Here is a 25,602-nt window from a genome sequence, read left to right as displayed (position 1 = left end):
CTTTTGTACTTGTTGATCTACAGACTTTCTGTAATCAGTTATCTCACAGAGGAGGCAAACCCACAGTTTTCTAGAAGTTCTTCTTTTAAAATAACCATTTATTGTTACAGAAGCAATGTAAGTACATTGCAGAAAATTAGAAAATATAGACAAGCAAAAATAAGAAAAACATTACATTACCAGCAAAGATTATTGCTAACACCTTAATGCATGTCCTTCCAGATCTTTTTCTATCCATATATATTTACATCTTTTAATCAAAATAAGATCATACTCTGCATAGTGTTCTGTGTGTGACCTGTTCTTTTTCAGTCATCCATCTCTGCTTTCTCATTCTAGAACATGTTTACCTCAGACCATATTCAGACTTCCCCAATTGTCTCCACAGTTGTAGTTGGTTTATCCAAACTAGTATTTATCCTGTGACCTTACACGACAAATGGTCATGTCCCTCTAAGTCCCATAACTGTGTCTTAATCTAGCACTGTCCCTTTTTTGATGACCTTGACTTGTTAAAGGGAGTTGGGGCCGTTGTCCTGTAGAATCCCATCTTGTGAGCGTGTCCACTCGCTTTTTCAAGGTGTTATTTACTTTGTCCCTTTATTTCCTGAACTACCTATGATCTAGAAGTTATGTCTAACTAAAGGCGTCATGAATTTGAATAAAACATTTCTTGCTAGAATATATCATAGATGAACACATGCTTCAAATCGCATCACAACAGAAAACAAGTAATAGCTAGTTGACCTACCATTAATGATGCTAAAATAAATCACTGGGATTAACATGACAACCAATCCCCCAATTACATTTTCTCCTTTGTGACTAGTGAGTTAGCTGTATGGTGTTCCTTTGGCATTGAATGAATGCCCAGTTCTCCATTAGCCGTTCACCCAGGGGTTTTAACGTCTAGTGTTAATCCTTGCCTAAAGCATCAATTTTATTAAGGTGTGTGAATTTTCTTTTCCAATTCTTTCATTTCTTCTGCATTTATCAGTTGGTGTTTCTGTGTAAACTACAGCTTTCCCTCAACTTGAATTATTTAGTCATCCTTAAATATAGTTCTTACTGGAAGGGCAGGTTAAATTTTTTTTTTCCATTTAGTTATCAACTTCAAAGTAAGGAGTTGGTTTAATAGATGGTGATGAATTAGGTTCTTTTAAATTTTTCCTTTTTCGTATAATTATACACTCATGAATTGTTGTAGTTTTAATGCATTTAATGTAGTTTTCAGTGCATTATAGTTATTCTTTTTGGTGTTCAAATTGTCACACCTGTGGCCAGTAGGAGGCCCTAGAAGTTTTGTTGTTGTTGCTAAAAGTGATTTACCACATATTTTAGAAAACTCCTGGGTATAATTTAATACCTTCCTTCTAAGTCCATAGAGTTAGTTAATTCTTCGTCAAACTCAGTTTTAAGCCGATGAGTGAGTAAAATGCTGTTTGAAGCATTTTCTCTACAGTTGTTCAAAAGGAGTGGGGAGACCTTTAAGCCAGTTTGTCATCAGAAGTTCCTGCTCCTGTAATTCTAACCACCTGCTCACTCCAAATCACAGCACAAGTATTAGCCAACCTGCCTAAAGCCTCATCTGCTAAGATTTCCTGCTAATAGTTGTTTTTGTTTTTGTTTTACGTGTTTCCTTTTTGGCTCCTTGTTTTAGTTTTCACGAAGAAAACACTTCCAGGGGAAAAGTGCATCAGGAAAGAAGTAGGTTAGCATGGGTCTAGTCCAAACCAAACCCTATGGCTTGTTTGCTTTAAGTCTTATCAGGTTTCTCAGTGACTTTACTAATGTAGTTCAGAGTAGACCCCCGCCCCTTTCTAATCAATACTTTATCTAGATCTAGAGTGAAATTAGATTTGCAGTCAGTTATTTCCTTTGCAATCATCAGATACATCTGCATTCTGATACAGACTGCCTTCTGAAAGAGCATGTAGTTATAGGACCTCAGCTTATACTAGAAACTTTTATAAAAGGGCTTGTATCATTTCAGCCATGAAAGTAGAACTTAAGGATTTTAAACAATATTATAAAATATTTTATTGCATAATCTTTAGCACCAGTCTTCAATAAATGCTTTACACACAGCAGATATTCAAGTCCTGGTTACTGATAGATTGAAAGCAGTATACAAAAAAAATACTTGTCTGTAGCTTACAAATTTGTATTTAACTTTTCTGTCCTTTAATTTTTAACCTATTTTGAATAGAATTCTACCATGTACATAAAAAGCGTTTAAGTCTTACTGAGGGGTAATATGTTTTTGTTTTGGCATGCCTCTGATATCATAAGAATGTATTTCAAAATGTATTCTATCTATATGTACATATTTTGGAATGTTTTACTTAGAGTTATTTCCTACAGTGGGAAATTTCCTGAATTCTTTTACTTACAATCAAGTTTTGTCTCTACCTCCTTCTTTCTGGACCTTAAAAGCTGCTAGTATATACCTTTCTATGTTTTTCAGCCCTGGTTCAAATTCAGATTCTTACTGCCCTATCAAAAAGGGCATAATCCACACTGATGGATATAGGGACTAGACTAGCCTTATTTTATGGGAATATGGGAAAGCCCTATTTCCAGGAAGGTCCCATATAGTGATGTGGTCTTTCTCAAATCCTGTGCAACATGACCATGGTTGTTCTCTGTCTCATGACTGGATGGAATATGTTTGCAAACAGTTTTGAACCAGGGCCCGGGAAACTCCTCATTCAGGTCATAGACGCTGACTGTACAATCATATGGCAGCTGAGAGTGGGATCCCAATGCCAATCTCATCTGCAGTGGGACTCAGAGAAACAGTGAAGGGTATGAATCCTCTGCAGGCTCTGGGAGAAGCATTTTGTAGTTTTCAGGTAACATCTAAAATATCCACGTGGTTTGATCCTGTATCCTTACCTGTTTCACAGAAAAAGGAGGTGCCTGCCTCCAAAGGTACATGTTGAGAAAATGAGACTGCCCTCCAGTGTGTGGAGAGGGTAGCAAACCCAGAGAATCTGCCCCAGAGTGGGTGGGTATGTTGTCCTGTTTGGGGAGTGGGGGGCGAGGGGGTACCCTTGTGTGGGGCTGAGGGAAGGAAGGGTATGTGGTGAAGATGACTTTATCACATCTGCCCCTTTAATTAATTCAAATTCTAAAATCAAACACAAGTTCCTTGGTGTGAGCCTGTATGCTTTTTTAGTGAGTGCAAAAATGCTGTTGGTCCTTTTTTTCAGCAATGCTTTTAGGATTCAGTGGTGTAGGTTGTTGATAACATGGATTGAGTGCTGATAAAAGTTGGTTTGAGGACTGATAAAAGTGTTCTCTAATTCTCCAAACATATAGCTAACCAAAATGTGTGCAGTGGTTTTGAAACCCCTCAAATCCCAGCAGCAAAACGTTCAAAAGCCAGGACTGCACCAGGTAACCTGCCTGCTTACTGACTTGGATTTAAACAAGTTTGAGCATCTCAAAAACCCACTTTGCCTTTAAAAAAGGCTTACCAGGTTTTTCATTGTACTGGTGTATAGCATTTCAGCTTTATGTAACAGATGAACCTGAGCTTTGTGAAAATTAAATTTTATAAATCTAATCACATTTTTAAAATGTTTTTTAAAAGTTTTTTTAAAAGGATCGCTACAGTATTTTTCTGAAGTCATAAACCCTTTGTATTGATTTATCAGCACGCTAATATGTGTAAACATGTATGTCTGTACACACATATACATGTGTTTATGCACACACACATACATATTTTAGGTGGAGGGAGTTACCAGTGAATGTGTATTTTTTCTTTTTAAATGGGGTACAGACATGCTAATCTAGATAGTGTTGATGCTATCTGCATACATATGCCTGGGTAGAAACACCCAGATTTTTCAGATAATTCATTGTGCGTTGATTTGATGTGTAGCCGGTTAGATTTTCATCATGAAACTGAGATGTCAAGATTATTCACAGCCTGTGACACGTTAGGCCTGAGTGAGCCCCATATGACCAACTTGAGTTGTCTCACATTGGTGCATCTGATGTATGTGGCAATGTGAACAAGTGGTAAGACTTGAAGGACTGTGTTCTAAATGCTTATACATTGATCAGAACAGCACAAAAACAGACATCTTTAGTCATTCACTTATCAGCATAACCTGGAAATGGTTCGCTTTCATACCTCATGAAAGACTAGGGCAGGATTAGAAAAAAATTTTCTCATCAAGTTCACAAAAATGAGAAGAGAAAGGATGTTGGTTGGATTTTATGAATGAACGGCTTTATTCTGCTTTAAAACTTTCATATTTTAAATATTTCAGTGCAACACAGCATTTTCTATGTTGTCAACTTTTTCTTTTGTGAATTAAAATGTATCCATCTCTCACTATTTTGCATTACTTGTGAATGCTGAACTACAATAAAAATATTCTTTATTGTGTTTGGGTCTCAGTGTTTAGCAGGGGCCTGGAAGGGGGTAATTGTGGTGGAAGAGGGGAGGAAATTTGGTGGTGGCTGCACAAGAAATAGTTTTAAAGAGCTTTGTTTAAGATTCTAATAAAACCTTTTATTTTAGAAATACCTCACTATAGACCAGAAGTCTAACGGGAGCTTTACTGAAATTTTAAACCATTAATTTATAAAATGAAAATAAGTACTTTTCTGTATAAAGCCAATTTCGGATTTTCTAAATGAGATTATTTGCTTTACTACTTCGCTAGTCATTAAAATCAGCAATCCTTCTTGATTAATTTGAAATCAACTCAAATGGCAAAGCAAAACACATTACATCAGATGCTGCCTACACTTTAAACATAGTTTAGCCAAAGCTGCTTTATTCAACGTTGTAGGAAAAAACCTGTCGAAACACATGTGATCATGTGCCTGGATGGGCCGTTGTGATGAGGGCAGAAGAGCATAATGGACGGGACATCGGGGATGGAGCTGTCAAACTTGGACTTGAATCCCAGCTCTGCTACAAGGAAACGAGGTAGGAAAATCCTGCATCTGTTAAATCCACGTCACTGGGCAGATGGGAAGATAAAATAAGATAATATATGTACAGCACTCAACCAGCATATGCCTTAGAACATATGTGGTCAAAGCAAGCACTTCACAATTTGGAACCTTTAAAAATGGTAGCAAGTCAAAAAACAGCTTTTCTGCTTAACGGCATTAGATATCACCCTTTATTGTACCACAGAGAAAAGACATCTGAAAAAAAAGCATACAATTTTGAAAACCATTTATTTTGTGTGTGACATGGTTATTAAGAAGTCTGTATAAGGTTAGGATTCCAAAGAAAAGTGTTTTCACGAACACCTCCACGGCTCAGTTGTATGTCATGTAGCGCGGAGTAGCACTGAATTTGGCATAGGACTTGATGACCTTATTTACAGCTTCCAAGAAATCCTTCTCAGTAGCAATTTTTCGCCGTGCTCGGATGGCAAACATACCAGCTTCTGTGCAGACGCTTCTGATCTCAGCACCTTTCAAACAAAAAGAAAATAACAGGCTTAATTAAAGCAGCCCAAATAGACAGATCAGCAAATAGTAGCAAGACCTTTCTACCTACCAGTGCTATTTGGACATAGTCGCGCTAACAATTCAAATCTGATATCTCTTTCAACGCTCATTGAACGGGCATGAATCTTAAAAATGTGAGTCCGACCCTAAAAATAGGGGAATTGACAAATATTAAAATGGAAAACAGCACAGGAAGAAAAAATTTCAAGAATCCCTTTTCTACAGTGAAATGATGTTCCCACCTCTAGATCAGGTAAGCTAAACTCAATCTTCCTGTCCAGTCTCCCGGGCCTCATCAGCGCTGGGTCCAGAGTGTCAGGTCTGTTTGTGGCCATCAGAACTTTAATGTTGCCTCGAGGATCAAACCCATCCAGCTGATTGATCAGTTCCAACATGGTCCTCTGCACTTCATTGTCACCCCCAGCACCATCGTCAAAACGAGCCCCTGAGAAGACAGGAGGAAAGACACTCTTCACACCTACTCAGAGCAGCACTCTGCTCAGTAAATCTCAGTTCAGATCACACCCTCCAGCCCAAGGGAACTTCTCAGTTTTAAGCAAATCCTGTAAGAACAGCCTGATTTACACAAAACTAACGAGAAAAGGACTCATCATAGGTTGATTTAACATAGGTTCCTTTAAAGTACTTTTTTAAATCCTCTTTAAGGATTTTGGTTTAAGTCACTCAAGAACTCCTCCATTCAACACAGTATACACCTGGACTAGGCAAAAGAATACATGCAAAGTTTAGCACTATAATGGCATTTGAGTATATGTAAGAAAATGCCATACTCTTCTAAATTTCTCAAAACTGTCCTTAAAAATATGGCTAAATCCATAATACAGTAGAACTGTAACAGCTTACTATCACACTGATTTGGATATATTAGAATACTCTAGGTTAATGTCAATACTCTTCATTTCAACCAAAATAGCACAAGAAGAGGCCTCCATATACATTTTTTCATTTTAAAATTGTATAAATACATACTGTTGTATTAATGCATTACATACGTTATAAAATAAAAAATAGAAATTTAAAAAATGAGATTAAAATTAAATATGAAGAAAAGTACCAGTATTTTCTTCCTTCACCCTAATACTGTTTTATACAAAATCCATTTTGGAAGCCACAGTTTCAGAGCATCCTGACATCATAAGGCTTATTCCAATGATACTACAAAAATGACTTCAGGGTCACAACACCGCATCTACAGACTGTGGTCAAATTATGGCCCTCGAACATTACCTACAGAATGTCCAAAGCCCACAACATCCATCCAGTCTAAAAGCAAGACTTTAGGTATCCTAACCACAGTCCCCAAACAGTGTTACAGCATCCGCTATATTTTTTAAGAAATTTTTTTGTCACTGAGTTCATTAAATAACAACTGTCTGGTAATACAACACTTCTGCAGCTAACAGGAACTATTACTCTTATAGACTGTAACAATAGCCAAGGCCTATAGAACAGTATAGAGTTTTCCAAGTCAATCACATTTATGACTGACTTCAAACCTCTCAAAAACCCATGAAATAAACAAGGCTGGAATTATCATTTCTTTTATAAAAGGAGCAAACTGGCGCTCAGAGGTAGTTAAAATAACTTGTCTAGATTGCACAGCTAATACTGTATTTCATCAAATCTATGAAGCCAATTATGTTATTTTATGTACACTTTATGAAAAACTACCACCAATTAAATTATGCCCCAGTGCTTTCTGATCCGATTAAGTGAAGCTGTATCCCAAGTTAGGAGTTGCTAAAGTGAAAATATGTGCCCTAGGAAAGAAACTGGGAAAGTTCAAAGATAAAGACTTTGAGAAATACCAATGCTATATAACGCTGCTTCTTTCCTTTATGGTGTGGCCCTAAAGTTTATTAGATCCGTGACTCTGATGTGCTAAAGCTCATAAAAGAGTTGGAATTAAAATTCTGTACAAGATTAATGTATCAGGGGAACTTTACACATACTACTACAGAATTCTCACGAAACCCAGCTGTAAAGTTCTCTGAGATACCATTCATACCTCCAATAGCATCAATTTCATCAAAGAAGATAAGGCAGGCTTTCTTTGTTCTGGCCATTTCAAAGAGCTCCCGAACCATTCGAGCCCCCTGATGAAAACAAGTGTTCATTCAGAGTCGGTTTTAAAATTTTTTAAAAATATAATAAGTTATACTTCAAACTTTTTAATATTCCTAACAGTTATTCTCAACCATTATTACCTAAAGCTTTTTCAGAAAGACTGAAGTTTGTTACCTATTCCATCAAATTAATCTTACTAGCTTTAAAACAATATTAAGTAATTTCTTGATTCTGTACCTATTAAATAGCCAATAACTTTAAGACCTGAAGAGGTCAAATTAACACGATTAAATAAAATAAAGGCACCATTTCAATCAATAAAACTTGAGGAAATAAAAGCATTTGATCCATCACTTGGCATTTCTGATCAATGAATTTGATTTGTAGGTTTTGATAAGGGAATAAAAGTATATCTCAGCTCATGCAGATCCTTTTTCTAATTCTCATTGTAAACATACTAATCATTAATGTTTCAGATATAATATATTCAGCCCTAGACTTACTCTCTAATGAAAAAAATGTGTGTGTGTGTACATACATGTGTGTACATACACCCACGCACATACACATAGACAATCTCTGTTCTCTTTCTCAGAATAACATAAAACACTGCCCCTGAAGTGAATACACTTTCGAATGCATTCACTGGGCATTACTGGGTTATTGATCTTACAAACCGAATCTGTAGAAAATGTCACCCTTCTGAGTAGGGAGCATACTGATTAAAAAAGTTAAGCAGTTTACTTCCAAATGACCACACGGGAATGCTGGTGGCTTCTGGGCTTCTGACCTACTAATTACAATCCATCAATCAAAACATTTCAAGTCTCAATCTTCAATGTGGAATTCCCATTTTAATTTCATCTATGCTTTATAAATCTTTCACAGAGCTACATATTCTTTGATTATTATCAATTTACTTTACCTCACCGACGTACTTCTGTACAAGTTCAGATCCAATAACTCGAATGAAGCAAGCATCAGTCCTATTAGCAACTGCCCGAGCACAGAGTGTCTTGCCTGTACCCGGTGGACCAAAGAGCAGCACACCCTTAGGAGGCTCAATGCCAAGGTTAACAAACCTCTCTGGCTGTGATGGAGACACGATTTTGACACTTATCAATTCTCTATAATAAAAACAAGACTACTTCTACATCAATATATTTAAACCAAAGTTATTCAGTCCACAATTTATATACTTGATCTAAATAAGAATTTTACTTATGAATAAGACATAAGATCTAAACTAGACTCATATTAATACACAAGGCTGAATGGCTTTTAAAGGTATTTCTATTATCCAGGGTTAACAAAACATTTTTTCCCCTAATTTTAAAAAACGACAGTGTAAAGCACAAAAGTATGATCTCATATTTAATGCTCTAGTTTTGTCCATTATCCCCCCAGGCTTAATTTGATTCAATTAAAGCCCATTTCTTCTTGATAGCATTAAAACACATTGTTTCTTCTACAATAACCTACGCTAAAGGTTACGCCTCACCCTCCCTTGTCACTCTATAAGTAGCAGACTCTTCTGTGTTTGAATAGGCTTGACGACTCCATCCTTTTACTTTCTCTTCTGGAACTTTTACCGGTTCTCCACACCTTTACCCTCCACCCCATCGAAAATTTTCATTTAGGAAAACATAAAATTTTAAAACTAATATATAGGCATAATTTTAGTGCACAGTACACAAAAGGCTCTCACATCTTTGTACAAAGAAATTTAAAAGGCAACAGACTCGACCACTTACATGAAGTAGTGGGGTTTCAACTACTTCTCGAAGTTTCTCAATCTGTTCCTTACAGCCACCCACATCACTGTATGTAACATCAGGTTTTTCCTCCACCTAAGAGAGGGATGAAAATGTACAACATAGAGCCACACACTTTTGCATACTAATCCAGTTGTTCTATCCAGTACAGCAGACCCAATACCCTAAAAGAAAAATCAGATTTATAGCAAGTAAGAATTTTAATAAAAATGGAATACACTGCCCAGTGTCCCAGACCCACTTGCTATATTACTTGTTATGACACTAAGTGAGAGACAAACTACTAAAATAAAGACCGATAAAGACTTTCTCATCTGAAAAATTGTTTTAAAAATTTTGGCAACTCTTCAAAACATACCCACGTATTAGTATTTTATTAGTTAAAAGTTTCAACGTTTTTTTGAGATGGATGCAATTAGTCATGCCACTCCTTTTCCCTCGTGGTTTCTTACCTGCATCATGGTAACTGTTGGGTCAATCTTAGGAGGCAGTGGAATGTGAATCTGATACTTATTTCTGTCCACGCTAAGGAGGTAAAAAAGAGCCTCACCAATACATTCAAAAAATTTACTGAGTGAATTATCATGTGTTCTATATACATTATTTACATTAACTCACTTAATCCTCATAACCATCCTAGAGCAAGTGTTTCCTCCACCTACACCGTATTACCTTAAACAGACTGGCAAACTCAATTCTACAATTCTATACTTAGTTTGATCATGACATTTGAGGCCATAAAAGGCCAAGTGGGGGTGGGGAGGTCAGGAAACAGATGCAGCAGCAGCAAGGCTGTCCAAGTGCAGCCCTCTCCTAGGTTACCCCGGTATTCCATGGCAGCCGGTTCACCCATTCAAAAGCAAGCCAAGGGTGTGAACGTGACATGGCATCTTCAGTGAAAGACGAGTATTTACGGCAAATAGAAATCTTACCCGACTCTCATCCCTTCTTCAATGTCAGTAGGTGCAACCTGATCACTGAGGTCCACCACAAACTTGGCAAACTGCTTCACATTGATAATGTACTTCGGGTCCTCCGAATCAGCATTGATTATCTTTGTGCATCTAACATGGCAAAAGGCTTGATTAGAGTAAGGAACCTGAACCACTAATAATGAATTCAAGTAACTAGATTCTCCCCTGGGTATGCAGTACACTAATAAGCAGGTGTAAACTAGAACTGCAGAAACTGGGCCACCGTTAAGGATCCTTCTCTACGGAATATGCGCAATCCCAAGGGTCTGCTCAACTTTAGCCAAGCCATAAAAATTTCAAAAGATACATTCCCCTGGAAAATTAAACCCAAATATTTCATCATTAAGAAGTTCTCTTTACCAAGGGGGGAAAGTGGCGGGGAGGCGGGATGGTGGTGTGATGAATTGGGAGATTGGGATTGACATATATACAGTAATATGTATAAAATAGATAACTAATAAGAACCTGCTGTATAAAAAAATAAAATTAAAAAAAATGCTCAACTACAAAAAAAAGTTCTTTCTTGATTTTCATAACTATATGGCTTTATTAGTAATACTGCTCTATATCTTCAGGTATTCTCCTTTTTATTTTTCCCATAAAAAGACAGTCATCTTGTCTTACGTCAAGTAATAAATATGTTCATTCTTTCCTGAGTTTATACTTCAAATCCATTATTACTGTTGCTGTTTTTAACTTAAATATATTCCTTTCCTGTGGGTTGTGGTGAAGGCGAATCTGAAACCCCACATACATCACAGTAGAAGGTAGTCTACTGCCTATTTTCTATACTACCTCCCTACAGAAGAAACCCAAAAACAAAAAACAGAACTCATATTGGAAAGAGCTTATATCATAAGCTGTAGCAACAAATACAGGGAAATACAAAATAGTCTCTGGCGTGTGCATATAGGTAGAGCTAAGAGTAAGGTAAAGAATTCTTTGTCCTTGCAGCATAAATTGTGGACAGGACTCCATTTTCTGTTATTGGAAAAGGTCCACCAGGGAAGTAGAATTTTATATATAGAAAGTATCTATCACTACTTTATCTGACAGACCCTGCCAACACTGTTGCACAGATAGGGATTTTTTTAATTCTCAGCTGAAAAAGTATATATACAGGGACCTCAACTTGCAGAACGTTAAATAAGGACCTTTGAAAACCTGCTCATCCTTGAAAGCAAAGAGAACACTGGCAAAAACATTCAAAATCAACATTTTTCAGAACTCAAACTATGGGTTTGTAACAATCCAAAGAATGTTTATTCAAAAAAAAAGAAAAGGGCTGAATCCTGGTAAGAACAGCGAGCATTCTGCGTTTAAATTCACCTTCATCCCATAGCCCTCTCCCCAGCTCTACACAAGACTTGAAAGCCAACAGCCTCACAGCCATGGTAGATGTGAAAACAAGCAGCCTTCCTGGGGGAAGGCAGGGACAAAGAACTGGAGCTCCCCAAAAGCCCAACCCCAGAGAACTATTTGACCTGTCTGGCAGCTAGCTGGAAAGCTCCATTCTCAGGACTTGCTTTTATTTGACCGGACTCAGAGCTCACTGTCTACACACCCCCTGCCCACAGGACATTTACTGGAAACAATCGGTGGCAATTGTTTAACGTCAACTGTCTGAGGTGGCATTTACCAGTTGGGGCTAACAAGAGGCTGACCAAAAAACTTCAAAGGAAAAACAGCAAGGAACAGCAACAGTAACAAACCCTGGGGAAAGGGGAAATCTGAGTTCCAGAACTGACATTAATTAAAATGTCCAGTTTCTATCAAAAAATTATGAGACACAAAAAGAAATAAAATATGGCCCATACATAGGGGAAAAAGTCCATAGAAACTGTCCTTGAGAAAGCCTAGATATTGGTCTTACTAAACAAAGACTTTCAGCAGTGTCATAAATATTTTTTTAAAAACCAAAGGAAACCGTGTCTAAAGAATTAATGGGAGGTATGAGAACAATGTCTCACCAGAGAGTATCAACAAAGAGAGAAAGTAGACTGGAATATAATTTGGCTATTAAAAAAAAAGATGTTCTGATACAAGCTACAACATGAATGAAGCTTAAAACACTATGCTAAGCTAAAGAAGCCAGAAAAAGGTCATGCCTTGTATGATAACATTTATATGAAATGTCCAGGAGAGGCAAATCCATAGAGACAGGAAGTAGGTGAGTGGTTGCCAGGGGCCAGTGAGGGAAGGGAATAGGGACAGTTAATAGGTACGGGGTTTCTTTTGGAGGTGATGAAAATATTCTCGAGAGTAAAACAAAGCGTCAAGAAATGCTGGGGCAAGGGGTAGGGTGGTGGTAACTTCACTGAAAATGAGAGTGTGGAGGTGAGAGGGGAAGGGTGATTAAACATAAGTGAACCTGCCACTGACATTCCCTAGCCCTCTATCTCCACTGTTCTTCCCAAATATTGGAGATTGGAGACAACATGAGACTGAAGACAACTTCTCTGGGAAAAGTGACCATCCAAGTGAAAAGATCTAAAGATAATGACCCTGAAGGCTCCCCAACTAAACACTCCACCGTATAAGCTACAGTGAAGCCTGAGATGGACATGCCTCACTATTGAATCTAGAGCTTCTATCAGCTTTTTGGTCTCCCACTAAACAAAAGCACAAAGTAAGATTACCAGACGTCGAACATAAAAGACAGACACCAAGCAAGCAAAGAGGAAAAAAGCATCTTAGAGGCAACAGACACCTTCCAGTTACCCTTAACGTCCTTAGATGTGTCAGTGTATGACGACCATGATACGAGAACAGGACAACACGACATACACACTGGAAGGAAGAAAAGCTCTTGGAAATCAAAAACCTACGTGAGAGGGAAAAACATCAATACACAGACTCAAAGTTAAGAAAATCTAACAAAAAGGGAGAACAAAAACAAAGAAAAGCAGGAGAGAAAGAGTAGCATTTCCAGGAGGTCCAATATCCCCGTAACGGTAGTCCAGAACAGAGGACCAAGAAAATGCAAAGAAACTATTTACAAGTAAATAGCTTCAAGAAAATGTGCACACTGAAGGACACGAGAGCGCAGCGCCACAGCTGAAAACACACCAACACCAAGGCACGAAGCCATGGAATCTCAGAACACTGAGAACGAGGGAAGACCCTACAACGTTCAGAGGAAGAACAGGTCACATACACAGGACTGGGAATCGCAATGGCTTCAGACTAACAACACCGGCAGGCAGAGGACAATGTAACAATGCCTGCAAAATTCTGAAGAAGAATTTTCTATCAGCCAAGATACTTCCAGACATATGTGGTCTCAGATGGTACCTCCCAAATGACCCTTTCAGGAAGCTACCAGAGAATACAGGCCACCTAATGAGGGTGTAAATAAATCAGAAAGAGAAACTCGTGATACACGAGCAACAGGAGAGAGTCAAAGGGAACCTCCAGGGTAAGAAGTCACAGGATGCTCGTGATTCAGCAGGCGTTCAGGCAACCAGTCCAAACTGAAGCAGGTCAGAAAGTGCTGGGAAAGGCCTGCTCAGGAAGATGAACCTGAGAGAATACCTGATGCAGCTGATGCCCCTGAGGTACACATGAGAAAACCTGATGGACCTAAGGCATCTGAAGAATAACTGAGATGATCGGGAAAACCCGGGGGGCGGGGGGTTGAGTTAGTAATATACATAGACAACAAGGCAAATGAAAAAACGGGACAGTTAGGGCAAGGAAAACAAAAAGTGGCAGAAAAAAGGAAAAGTAATCACAGTTTACTAACGGCTCTTTGCGAACAGGGTTTACTTAGCCATAATTATGAAAACACTAAATATGGATCTAACCAAAATTTTAATATAATTACATTAGGAGGCCGTAAGGATGAGAAGCGCATGTCTCTGGGATGAAGGTAGAGGAAACAAAGCAAAACAAAATCCTCATCTTTCATGGTGGGAAAGCCAATAAACACCACCTGAAACTAAAAAATCAAGAAGTGATCTACAATATACAAAACTTGACACTATCCATTAGAGATAGAAAGGCAGGAACCAAAATAACCACCTAAAAATTTTGAAAATAGGTGTCTCTAGTGAAGAGGAATTAGGAAAAACTTTTGTTATAGAACTATTTAACTCTTTGAAACCATGATAAAACTAAAAAGCAAATAAATGAAAGCATGGAAAGACAAAAAGGAAAGGAGGATAAGACGAAAGAAAAATAACCTGTGACTGTAGTAAAGAGGCAGAATTAAAACAACACTTTCAGTAATTAGAATAAAACACAGGAGAACATGTTTATAATCTTGGACTGCGCTAGCCTTTCTAAGCAACATGAAAACCCAAAAGGTATAATGAAAAAGCTAATATATTTTATTTACCTCCTAAAAAGTTAAAACAGTACAACAAAAAGTACTGAGAAGTTAAAAGTCAAGTGAGAGGGCTTCCCTGGTGGCTCAGTGGTTAAAAGATCCTCCTGCCAATGCAGGGGACACGGGTTTGAGCCCTGGTCCAGGAAGATCCCACATGCTGCGGAGCAACTAAGCCCGTGTGCCACAACTACTGAGCCCGCACTCTGCAACAAGAGAGGCCACCCCAATGAGAAGCCCGAGCACCGCAACAAGGAGTAGTCCTCACTTGCCACAACTAGAGAAAGCCCGCATGCAGCAATGAAGACTCAATGCAGCCAAAAATAAATAAAATAAATAAATTTATAAAAAATAAAAAATAAAAAAAAAAGTCAAGTGAGAGACTGAGAAAAAATATTTGTAACATATTTAAGAAAAGATTAATATGTACAATATATGAAGCATTCCTAAAAATTAACAAGAAACAATCCAATGGAACAAAACATGAATGGTCAAAAAATACAAATGTTTAATAAGTATAAGAAGTAGCTATCATACTACTGATCAGCATGATACAAATTAAAGTGAATTGTTTTTTTTTAAATTTTTTTGCTCAAATGGCAAAAGTGTAAAAATCAATAATCACATATCTTACATTGATCAGGCAAATAGGCATTTCCCTCAAAACCTTTGGGTAAGAGTGTAGACTGAAGCGAAAGAGAGGCATGGACATATATACACTACCAAACGTAAGGTAGATAGACAGTGGGAAGCAGCCGCATAGCACAGGGAGATCAGCTCGGAGATCAGCTCGGTGCTTTGTGACCGCCTGGAGGGGTGGGATATGGAGGGTGGGAGGGAGGGAGACGCAAGAGGGAAGGGATGTGGGAACAGATGTATATGTATGACTGATTCACTTTGTTATAAAGCAGAAACTAATAAAAAAAGAAAAAAAAAAAGAGTGTAGACTGGCCAAACCACTTTTGTTTTCACACATTTTCAAAATGGTAAATGCCTCTGTCCCCATAATTCCACTTATAGTAAGCTATACTATAGAAATGTATGCACATACGTAGAGAAATATTTAACATGCGTATTCAGTCCAGCAATGGTATCATAACAGAAATTGCAAACAACCCAACACCTATAGAATATTATGTAATTTTTAAAAAACAAGAGAAACAAGAAATAAAAAAGGTACATTTGGGCTTCCCTGGTGGCACAGTGGTTAAGAATCCACCTGCCAATGCAGGGGACATGGGTTTAAGCCCTGGTCCGGGAAGATCCCACATGCTGAGGAGCAACTAACCCCATGTGCCACAACTACTGAGCCTGCGCTCTAAAGCCCACGAGCCACAACTACTGAAGCCCGTGTGCTGCAACTACTGAAGCCCGTACGCCTAGAGGCCGTGCTCCACAACAAGAGAAGCAACTGCAGTGAGAAGCCCACGCGCCGCAATGAAGAGTAGCCCCCACTCACCACAACTAGAGAAAGCCTGCGCACAGCAATGAAGACCCAGCGCAGCCAAAAATAAAAAATAAAAAAATAAAAAAATAAAAAGTACATCTATAACAAAGACAATGAAAGATTTCTAAAATATGTAGTTATATCTAAAAAGAAAACAGGATGTTTCTTTGTATGTAAATATATACGTGAAGACGCACTGGACGATTAAGAGGACCAAAGGATTTTCAGTAGTTAGATGGGAAAGAAGGGTTTCATAGTTTGCTCTGTATCTTCCTGTATCATTTGAATCTTTTACATGATTATGTCTTCACCTATTTCTTAAATAACTGTCTAAAGTATAAAGTTTTAACCCCAGATACTTCTGGAGAAAGCTGCATTTACTTGGAATATGGCATAAAAATTCTTTACGAACTATTACATTATACCCAAGGCTTGAAAAAGTACCTGAAAGTACAGATAAAAATAAATTTCCACAGAGCACTATGCATACCTTGCAACCTGCAAAGGCTGTTCACTCTGGAGTGTCTGCTTATCGGCAGCCAAATCCCAGAGTGCTGGTGGGGCCAGGCCAGTGTCAGACTCTTTAATACCTACGTAAAGAAAGATTACAAAATTCACTGGACTGTAACGCAAGCTTTCTCACCCCAGCACCGCTACCATCCTGGACTGAATAATTTGCTGTGGGGGGCATCCTGTGCATTCCAGGATGGTTAGGAGCGTCCCCGGCCTCTAGCCACTAGTCACTAGCACCACCTCCCCCTTAAGTTGGGAGAATCAACAATGAGTCTAGATGCTGCCGAATGTCCTAGGGGGATGACCCCAGTTGAAAACCATGGCCCTAAAGTAGTCACAGGCCAAAAATGTGATGCGATGCCATATTTGACTTTTTTTTGTGCAAGTCAAATACTATCAATATAAAACTTCACCACTCAAGTTCCCAAAAAGAAAAGTTTCCGACTACTAGGCCATAGCCTGCTTACTTCAAGCAGTACCATTTGAGATCATATTTTTATTCAATAAGAAATTTTGACTTGTTTATTATAGTCAACTGAACTTGGCTTTGACCAACAGAAACAATACTTGCTTAAAGGATGATGTTTCTTAATTGCTTAAGCATTAAACTTTCTTGTAAAAGGTAATGAAAAGAGATTATTAAATGAGATCCAATTTCTTAACAGATAGGAAGGATAATAGTTTTCTTAAATCTGTGATTCATGGAAGAGTGACATTGGTATTTCAGCTCCTTTGATACAATCAAACCATTACCCATAAAGAGGAGAGACAGAAATAAAAACTATACATACCCGTGAGCTCATTAATTTTCTTGAGAAGTTGTTGAATGTCATCTTCAACCTGTTTGATTTGCCTAGAGTAAGTGCTCTGACCCTAGGAGATAAAGGTCAGTTTAATTAGAATATCGATACCGACAATGTATTCAACTATAAACAAAAACTTTTAACAGTTACACTTGTAATAGCTATTATTGTCCTAAAGCTTGTGAAATGAGGTAGAGAGAGGGAATCTATCATTTTCAGAACTATTCCTGAACCAATATATTCCCCTAAACAGGCAACACACCGTTATGCAAGGTAACAAATGAAAATCATGCCTAAAATTATCTAAAATTCAAGTCTATTTCTATGCATTAAAACTTACCATTTCAGATCTAATTCATTTTCATACATTTTAAATATAATAAATATTTCTAAATATAGTAAATTATTTCAAATATCTTTCAATATAGTACCGCACTTTAATTACAAATAGTACAGAGATAATGTATAAGCTTAGACACACTGAGTATTTACTCTCTGATCTATTCTAAATAGAAACTGTAGGTAGATAACTTTTTATCAGTGAAGATTAAACAGCTGGACAGTCTCGTCCAACTATTCTGGAAGGCCAATACCAACAAGAGTCCTTATTTCAACACAAAACATCTATATTTTGTAGACATTGAAAGGACTTACATAAGTTTTCAGCAAGGCAATATCCCCCTCATCCAGAGCTAAAAGAAAAGAGATAATACATGAATTCAAACAAAAGAAACTAGAGCTTACAATTCTTTTCTGTTCAATTCAGATTGCACTGAGTGAGAAAAACTGTGAAAAGTTGTAATGATATAAACACAACCATCAAATAGTTCCTGGACTCAAGGAACTTTTATCTAACTGGGTGAAGGCAGATTTTAAAAAGTACATAACATAGCTTCAAAGTGATATGACATAACAAGAACACGGAGCCCAAAGAACAGACTTTGAGGTTCAAAACGACCTGAGCACTAGTCCTAGCAAGATCATGCATTTGCTAAGTAACCATGGAAAAACCATTTAAGTTCTCTGAGCATCAGTCTTCTCGCCTGGAAAAATGTTAGCCTCAGTGTTGCTCTAAAGATCAAGTAAGACATGGATGAAGAAGCACAGAAAAATGCTACACACATTAGTCATAAGTGTATCCAAGGGATAAATTTGTTAATATGTTTATAGAATTATAACTTACCCAGAGAAATACCCAGATGAAATGTTACATCTCTGTGACTAAATTTTACACTAGGTGACTGAGTACCTCTTTCAAGGGAAAAGAGTGAGATGAAAGTGGAGAGGAAATGCTCCTTCTCTGAGGGGTGGGTGGATATTAAGGAGAGGGTGCTAGGAGAGGCTGAAGTTGTTTAGGAAGGAAAGACAACAAAAATCCACCATAAGAATGTTTTAAAATAGCCTATAAGGAACAAAAGAAAACAGCATAAAGATGAGGCTTTTACAAAAGGGGCTACTGGGAAGAAATCATGAACGAACGTGCTGCGGGGAAAGGGTCAAGTGGTATAGTCTCTAAGGAGAGTAACCCAGCAGTGTCTATAAAAATTACAACTTCATTTCTAAAATTTACCCTACAGCTTGTGTCTGTGCATGTAGTAAAGAGTTATATTAACAAGGTTATTCATTGGTCTACAGTGTCCATCAATAGTGATTATTACTGAACACCCAATCATTTGGGATACTATACAGACCACACTGACTCTACATAATGATATGAACATATATCATTAAGATTTTTAAATGTACAGCATGTTACATTTATGTAAAGAAAAAAGAATATACAAACAAACTTGCTTGAATGTACACATAAAATGCCTAGAAAGATGAGGCAAAACGGCAACATCAGTTGCCTCCGTGGATAAGAGGTGGCCGGGGTCAAGGATGAGACACTTTTCCATTTATCTTTTCCTTTCGTGTTTTGAATCATGTGAATGAATTATCTAGTCAAAGGAATGTTTTTTAAAAAAGAAAATTATGTCTCAGGATCCTGGCTATACAGTGATAAGAGCAAGCTGTCACTTGAGGGGGAGGAAAGGCAGCAAAGAGGGTCCAGGCGACAAAGCACCGCCAGGCGGGGAACTTTTCAAGGCCTGCAAGGCCAAGCGGGGCGCGTGACTCCTTCAAGACCTGAGAGCTGAATGTGAATAAAAATTTCGATCAGCGAGAGATGAACACAGGACGCGGGGCTGGTAGAGGGAGACGGAGAGGACAGGCCGGTCAACCCGGCTGCCGCACCAGACTCAAATCACTAGCGGCACAAAAGCGACAGAGCGCCGAGCAGGAATCAACACCCCTCCCCGCCCATCCCGGACCCCGGGCCAAGACTGGTCCTGCCCCGGCCCGGAGCTCCTGCCTACGTCAACTGACCTCGGATGGGCTTGTCTTCCTTCTCCTCTTCTTTGGTTTTCCGCTGATCTGCACCGAGGTAATCCGGCATTTTAGGAGATCCAAGGACCTCAGCTTGCTGGTTGATTACACAGCACCTTCCTCGCTTCCGGTGGCGCCCCCGCCTTTCCCTTCCTCACCGGAAGTAAAGCCGGCTCCGCGGGCCCTTTTGCCCCAGAAACGGGCGGAAGAACGCCACGGAGGACACGCGCTGCGGAGGGAGAGCAGCGGAGGGGAGTGAGAAGGTTTCGCTGTTAAGAGGGAACGTCGTTCTCCCTTAGCCCCTCACCGTGGCGAGTTCCCTGAGCAACAGAGTGCAAGATCAACTCAGGCCCAGGTCGCTGAGTGTAAATCCTGCTTTAGTCATTTAAACTTTGTACTCTTGGGTAACTTCTTTAATCCCTGTGCTTTAATTTCCCCCTTGACCTCACAGCATTTTGGATGCATTAAATAGCAATGTTTGTAAAGTACCTGGCTTATTCGATACGTAATGAGTAGTGACTAGATTTATACATAGAGTGAAGGTAAATAGAAGTTGTTCACTAATTTGACATTAACAAGGGATGAGGAGGTAAACGGTTTCCATGTTTGACACTGCGGCCAAAGAGCGGTACCGTCTTCAGATACAGGAGAGCCAGAGAAGAGAGCAGGTTTTGAAAGAAATGAATTCGGGAGATGAGGAATGGAAGAGAGCAGTTAGACAATTGTAGAAGTTAGAAATGGGGAAAAAAAAAAAGAAAGCCTAACCTTTCTGTACCCAGTCAGCAGTGAAAAGGCAACCTACAGAATGAGATAAAATATTTGTAAATCATATATCTTATAAGGGGCTAATATCCAGAATATATAAAAACTAAAACTCGGGAATTCCCTGGCGGTCCAGAGTTTAGAACTCAGAGCTTTCACTGCAGGGGCCCAGGTTCAGTCCCTGGATGGGGAGCTAAGTTCCCACAAGCCTGTGGAGCCGCCAAGAAAGAAAGAACTAAAACTCAATAACAAAACACAGCCCAATTTTTTAACTGGACAATGTACTTGAATGGACATCTCTCACAAGAAGTTATACAAATGGTCAAGAAGCACATGGAAAGACACTCAGCTTCACTAGGCCCTGGGGAAATGCACATCAAAACCATGAAATACCACCTCATACTTGTTAGAATGGCTATTATCAAAAAAAAAAAAGTGTTGGTGAGGACGTGGAGAAAATGGAAACCTTGTGTACTGCTGGTGGAAATGTAGAATGGTGCAACCACTGTGGAAAACAGTATGGCAGTACCTCAAAAAATTAAAAATAGAATGATCAAATAACCCAGCAATTCCAGTTCTGGGTATATACACACAAGAATTGAAAGCAGGGTCTCAAAGAGAAATTTGTACCTCCATGTTCATAGCAACATTATTCACTATAGCCGAAAGGTGGAAGCAACCCAGTCAACAGATGAATGGATAAATAAAATGTACATACAATGGAATATTAAAAAGAAGAATTCTGGCACATACTGCAATTGTGAGGACATTATGCTAAGGGAATAAGTCAGTGACAAGAAGACAAATAGTGTATGATTCCACTTATATGAGGTGCCTATAGTAGTCAAATTCACAGAGGTAGAAAGTTGAACGATGGTTGCTAGGGACTGAGGGGCGGTGGAAACGGGGAGGTGTTTAACGCATGTAAGAGTTTCAGTTTTGCAAGATGAAAAGAGTTCTGGATATTGGTTGCACAACAGAGTGAATGTACTTAGCACTACTGAACTGCACAGTTTCAAGTGGTTACGATGAGAATTTTATGTGTATTTTACCACAATTAAAAAAAATAACCTTCATGCTCTTAGAGGTTATGGTGAGAATAATTGGGATAAGTGTGAGAAAAAATTATTAAGAAAGTGGAGTCAGGTTACCTTGAGCCTTAGAGCTTGTTTTAACAGTGGCTACAGGTCAGGAAGAGTTTTAGGGTGGGATAATTAGCTTAGTTTTTGAAATGTCAGTTTTGAAGTAACAATTTTGTCATGCAGCAGATACACAGGCAAATTCAATGTATTTAACAGTGAAAATGTAATTCCTAGATAATAATTTACTAATTTCTGGTTCTCTTTGCAGAAGAGTGGCACATCAATTCTTCTCTTTTGCACAACCTATTCCAGATAACTGTGTATGGGGTGGGGGATGGGAGGTGGAGTCTGTGAATTTCCACCCACTGATTTCTTTTTGCTAATTCTTGCATTTGACCTCAGTCCTAGAAGGAATCATACAGCAGAAGTATAATTAATTTTATTAAACAATTAAACATTAAACAGTGGAGTCCTGTAATTGGGAATATCTTGAAAGAAAACTTCATGCTGCTAGAGCAGGGTAAAATGATTGCTGGCCTTGGATTAGAATCTAATACTACAGAGGGGTTTCTTCTGCAAAGGATATGGGTATTAAATGCGATAGCCCAGGTAAATTAGTAATAGCACAAACGTTAGCTCCTATTATTATTTAGGTAAACACAAACACATTACAGGTTTATGTACAGAATTCTCTACGAATGTATAGACAGTTATTGTCAATACATACAATACATACAATTCATACACATCTCACTTTCTATTTATACAAGTACAGCTATAACTAAAATCAACGGTTCAATTCAAATTAATAAAGTAGTCATTAACTTAAAAAGGAAAAGAATATAGTGAGAGCTGCTAGAGAAAATCATGTCCTACGTATTCCCTATTCCACCTGGACGAGGCAAATAATCCTTTTTACCGGGGAACTGATAAACGTAGGAACCTTCCATTCGTGAATCTTGGTCCCCACCCGGATCTGAGTCAGTAGGACCTAGACAGCCGCATACGTTGGCGGGGGTGGGATTGGCCTACGCACCACGGAAGATTCATCCCGGAAGTAGTTGTTGGTCGTCTCCATGCGCCGGTTCCTGGACATCGTAGAACCAAGGCGCGAGGCTCGGAACGGGAGGTAGAGCTGGCGGGACTCTAAGAGCCCTGCGCCTGGGACGGGAACTACTGCGCCCGCGGGGCTGGCTCCGGCGCCATCATGCTGCTCCTGCCAAGCGCTGCGGACGGCCGGGGCACCGCCATCACCCATGCTCTGACCTCTGGTACGTGCCCACTCAAACCCCTGCTCAGTCTAGCCTCAGCAGCCCCTGCCTCGGTCCTCCACCTTGGCGACCCCGAAACCTCTCTACCCTTGCCCCTGGCAGCTAGCTTATAGAGTGTGGGGCCGTGACAGGTGTCTTTTTGCTCCCTGCTATACAGAAGTCCTTCCCCAGACTGGAAGGAGGGAGGAAGGGGGGCGTCTTCCTTCTGCCCCCGCAGTTTCTTCCTTGTCTCGCGGCTGCTGACTCATGGATTGGGCGGAGGAGTTCGGGACCGAACCCTCCAGTACCCTAAGAAGGTTCTCATAAGAATCTTGCCTACGGCAGGAGATTGCCCACAGCGAGCACCCCACGTGCCGGGGGCCCTACACAGCCTTGCAGCTGGCGCTCAGTTAAACACCTCTCTCCCCTTTTACGTTTGCTCCGGCTTCGTTTTTTAAATGTCCCGACTCAGACGGTGCTCCTCATATTCAGTATGAAAACACCACTGTGTATGCTGGTGCTAAGACCCGTGTACACAGACTTTTAAAGGCAGTCATTAAGTGAAGCTTGTTCTGTGGAAATCAACTATCTTCAATTTTTTTTAAAAAAAGGGGCGGGGGTGAAATTTGTCCTGCTGCTGTAGGTTCTTAGATTTATAGCCCAGGACAGTCATGGTATTGTAAACTTAAAGAGTCTCTAATTTCAGTGATTTCATTGATTACCATAGCCACGTATACAGACGCTTGTTGTATGTGATTTTGGACGTATCTCACGGGACGTGTTGTGTTCCTGCTTACAGAAGTTTCTGTGTAATCTCACAAGTAGAGGGAAAGGCTTGAAAGGTCATGTTCTTGAAAGCCACACCCACACTACACAGGTAGTACTTCTTGAATATAGTGTTTTTGAATGCTCTCCTGTGAATGGTAGAAGAAATCTTAATTTACGAACACAAAACATGAAAAGTCAGCTATTTTTACAAAATTGTGGCCCTTAGGTACAAGGGAAGACTTAAATCTGAGTTTTTTGTTGTTGTTGTACGCGGGCCTCTCACTGTTGTGGCCTCTCCCGTTGCGGAGCACAGGCTCCGGACGCGCAGGCTCAGCGGCCATGGCTCATGGGCCTAGCTGCTCCGTGGTATGTGGGATCTTCCCGGACCGGGGCACGAACCCGTGTCCCCTGCATCTGCAGGCGGACTCTCAACCACTGTGCCACCAGGGAAGCCCTTAACTCTGAATTTTTACCAGACAGTAAAGCTTTTTGCTTTCATTTGAAATATGAAATTAAAATTAAGATGTTCACTTTTTTCCTGACCCAAACTACCTTTTTTGAATTGTTAATGTACACATATATAATGACTTACCCCACTTCCCAGAAATAATGATAAAGACTTACATTTATTTAACACTTTGTGACTTTCAAAGTGCTTTTATCGTTTGTCATTCAATCCTTCCAAGGAACCAGATAAGATAGGTATTATTCCCATTTTACAGTTGAAGCCATCGTTGACTCATTTCATATAGCTACTAATTGTCAGACCTGCACTGAAATCCAGAGCTTCTAATTTCAGATTCAAAGGTGTTCCACTAAAGCACGGTTTCATTAGTAAATTCCTGTGGCTGCTTGAAAATTGTCTTTCAGAAAAAATCATTGCTAGTGAATTCCTAAAATTTTTGAAAGCTATCTAAATTCAGGTATTAATAATTAAGATATTTTGAGTTATTTTTAGATTTTTTTGATGAGGCTGGCTCTTGACAGTTTATAATTATTTACTGCTTTATTACAAGTCTAAAAAGAAAGCAGATTGCAACATCTCTCCCTTTTCCTCATCTTCCTTTCATATCCCCAGGAAGGTATTGGTTTATTGTTGACATTGCTCAATGTCTTGTTTTGTCAGATAGCTGGAAGAGGTTGATTGAATCTCTCTCTGTAAATACTAGGAAATGATTATTTATTGCTAGCCCTCATGTTAACTGGATTACTGCAGTTATTTTCTCAGCTGATGGTTTTAAAATTATATTCTGATGGTGTCACTGTTTTGATCTTATTTATTGCCTTGGAACAGATTTATTCCATGCAATACATTGAAGCCTCTCTTAACGCTTTCAATCACAGCCTCAACACTCTGTCAAGTTGAACCTGTGGGAAGATGGTTTGAAGCTTTTGTTAAGAGGAGAAACAGAAATGCTTCTGCCTCTTTTCAGGAACTGGAGGATAAGAAAGAATTATCAGAGGAGTCAGAAGATGAAGAATTGCAGTTAGAAGAGTTTCCCATGCTGAAAACACTTGATCCCAAAGACTGGAAGGTACTTAATATCTGAATCTTGTTCGGTCAGATGGCAGTTTTCCATTATTAAACCATGTTTTAAGATGCTTCAACAAAATAATCATGATTGAGCACCTGTTTATTGTTAAGCCCTGAGTGGGATAGCAGTAGCCCTAGGATACTATCTCTGCTGGAGAAATCCAGAAAAAGCCATGTCTGAGTTGGTCTTAAAAGGTTAAGTGACAGTTTATGAAACAAGAAGGGAAAAAAGGTGTTACGGGCAGAAGGAATAGATACGCAAAGACACAAAGGAGTAAAAGAATATGCACTGCCTCTTCAGGGACTGGTGAAGGGTAGAGTAGCGTTTTGAGGGGTGGCAAAGAGAAATTAGACTGAAAACAGAGTCGAGATGACACTCTGTTGTGTCCTTTTCATGCCATGCCAAGGAAGGGCTTTATATT

The 25,602-nt window shown here is 39.1% G+C and overlaps 2 protein-coding genes across 3 annotated transcripts in view; one reads left to right on the top strand and one right to left on the bottom strand.

The window, feature by feature from the left end:
- Positions 1–5,135: 5,135 nt before the first annotated feature.
- On the bottom strand, positions 5,136–19,941 carry PSMC2 (proteasome 26S subunit, ATPase 2). The gene is made up of 12 exons (XM_081243893.1): positions 19,785–19,941; positions 18,072–18,109; positions 17,406–17,487; positions 16,592–16,691; positions 10,286–10,417; positions 9,806–9,878; positions 9,333–9,428; positions 8,504–8,668; positions 7,520–7,607; positions 5,733–5,935; positions 5,540–5,636; positions 5,136–5,453 (listed from the first exon to the last, which is right to left on the bottom strand). The coding sequence occupies exons 1-12, from the start codon at positions 19,852–19,854 to the stop codon at positions 5,296–5,298; spliced, it is 1,302 nt and encodes a 433-aa protein (XP_081100019.1). The 5' UTR covers positions 19,855–19,941; the 3' UTR covers positions 5,136–5,295.
- A 2,731-nt stretch (positions 19,942–22,672) lies between these two features.
- Positions 22,673–25,602, top strand: part of DNAJC2 (DnaJ heat shock protein family (Hsp40) member C2) — a 28,766-nt gene continuing 25,836 nt past the window's right edge. Inside the window, exons 1-2 of one of the 2 annotated variants that reach the window (XM_081244100.1) lie at positions 22,673–22,899; positions 24,991–25,181. In XM_081244100.1, coding sequence (XP_081100226.1) covers positions 22,836–22,899; positions 24,991–25,181 — 255 coding nt within the window. In that variant the 5' untranslated portion in view covers positions 22,673–22,835. The remainder of the gene's footprint in view (positions 22,900–24,990; positions 25,182–25,602) is intronic. The other variant, XM_081244101.1, reaches the window with a different exon arrangement.

This window comes from Mesoplodon bidens (assembly GCF_964165515.1).
Source record: "Mesoplodon bidens genome assembly, chromosome: 9".
In the NCBI taxonomy this organism is placed as follows: Eukaryota; Metazoa; Chordata; class Mammalia; order Artiodactyla; family Ziphiidae; genus Mesoplodon; species Mesoplodon bidens.
This window is presented reverse-complemented; position numbering and strand designations above follow the sequence as displayed.

Bases quoted from the DNA above. Each gene is read 5' to 3' on its own strand.
- PSMC2 (XM_081243893.1), bottom strand. From the start codon at position 19,854: ATGCCGGATTACCTCGGTGCAGATCAGCGGAAAACCAAAGAAGAGGAG. The intron at 9,429-9,805 runs GTAAGAAACCAC...TCCCTCTCTTAG, and splicing joins CAACAGTTACCATGATGCAG to GTGGAGGAAAAACCTGATGT. The intron at 7,608-8,503 runs GTAAAGTAAATT...TGTTTTCATCAG, and splicing joins TACAGAAGTACGTCGGTGAG to GGGGCTCGAATGGTTCGGGA.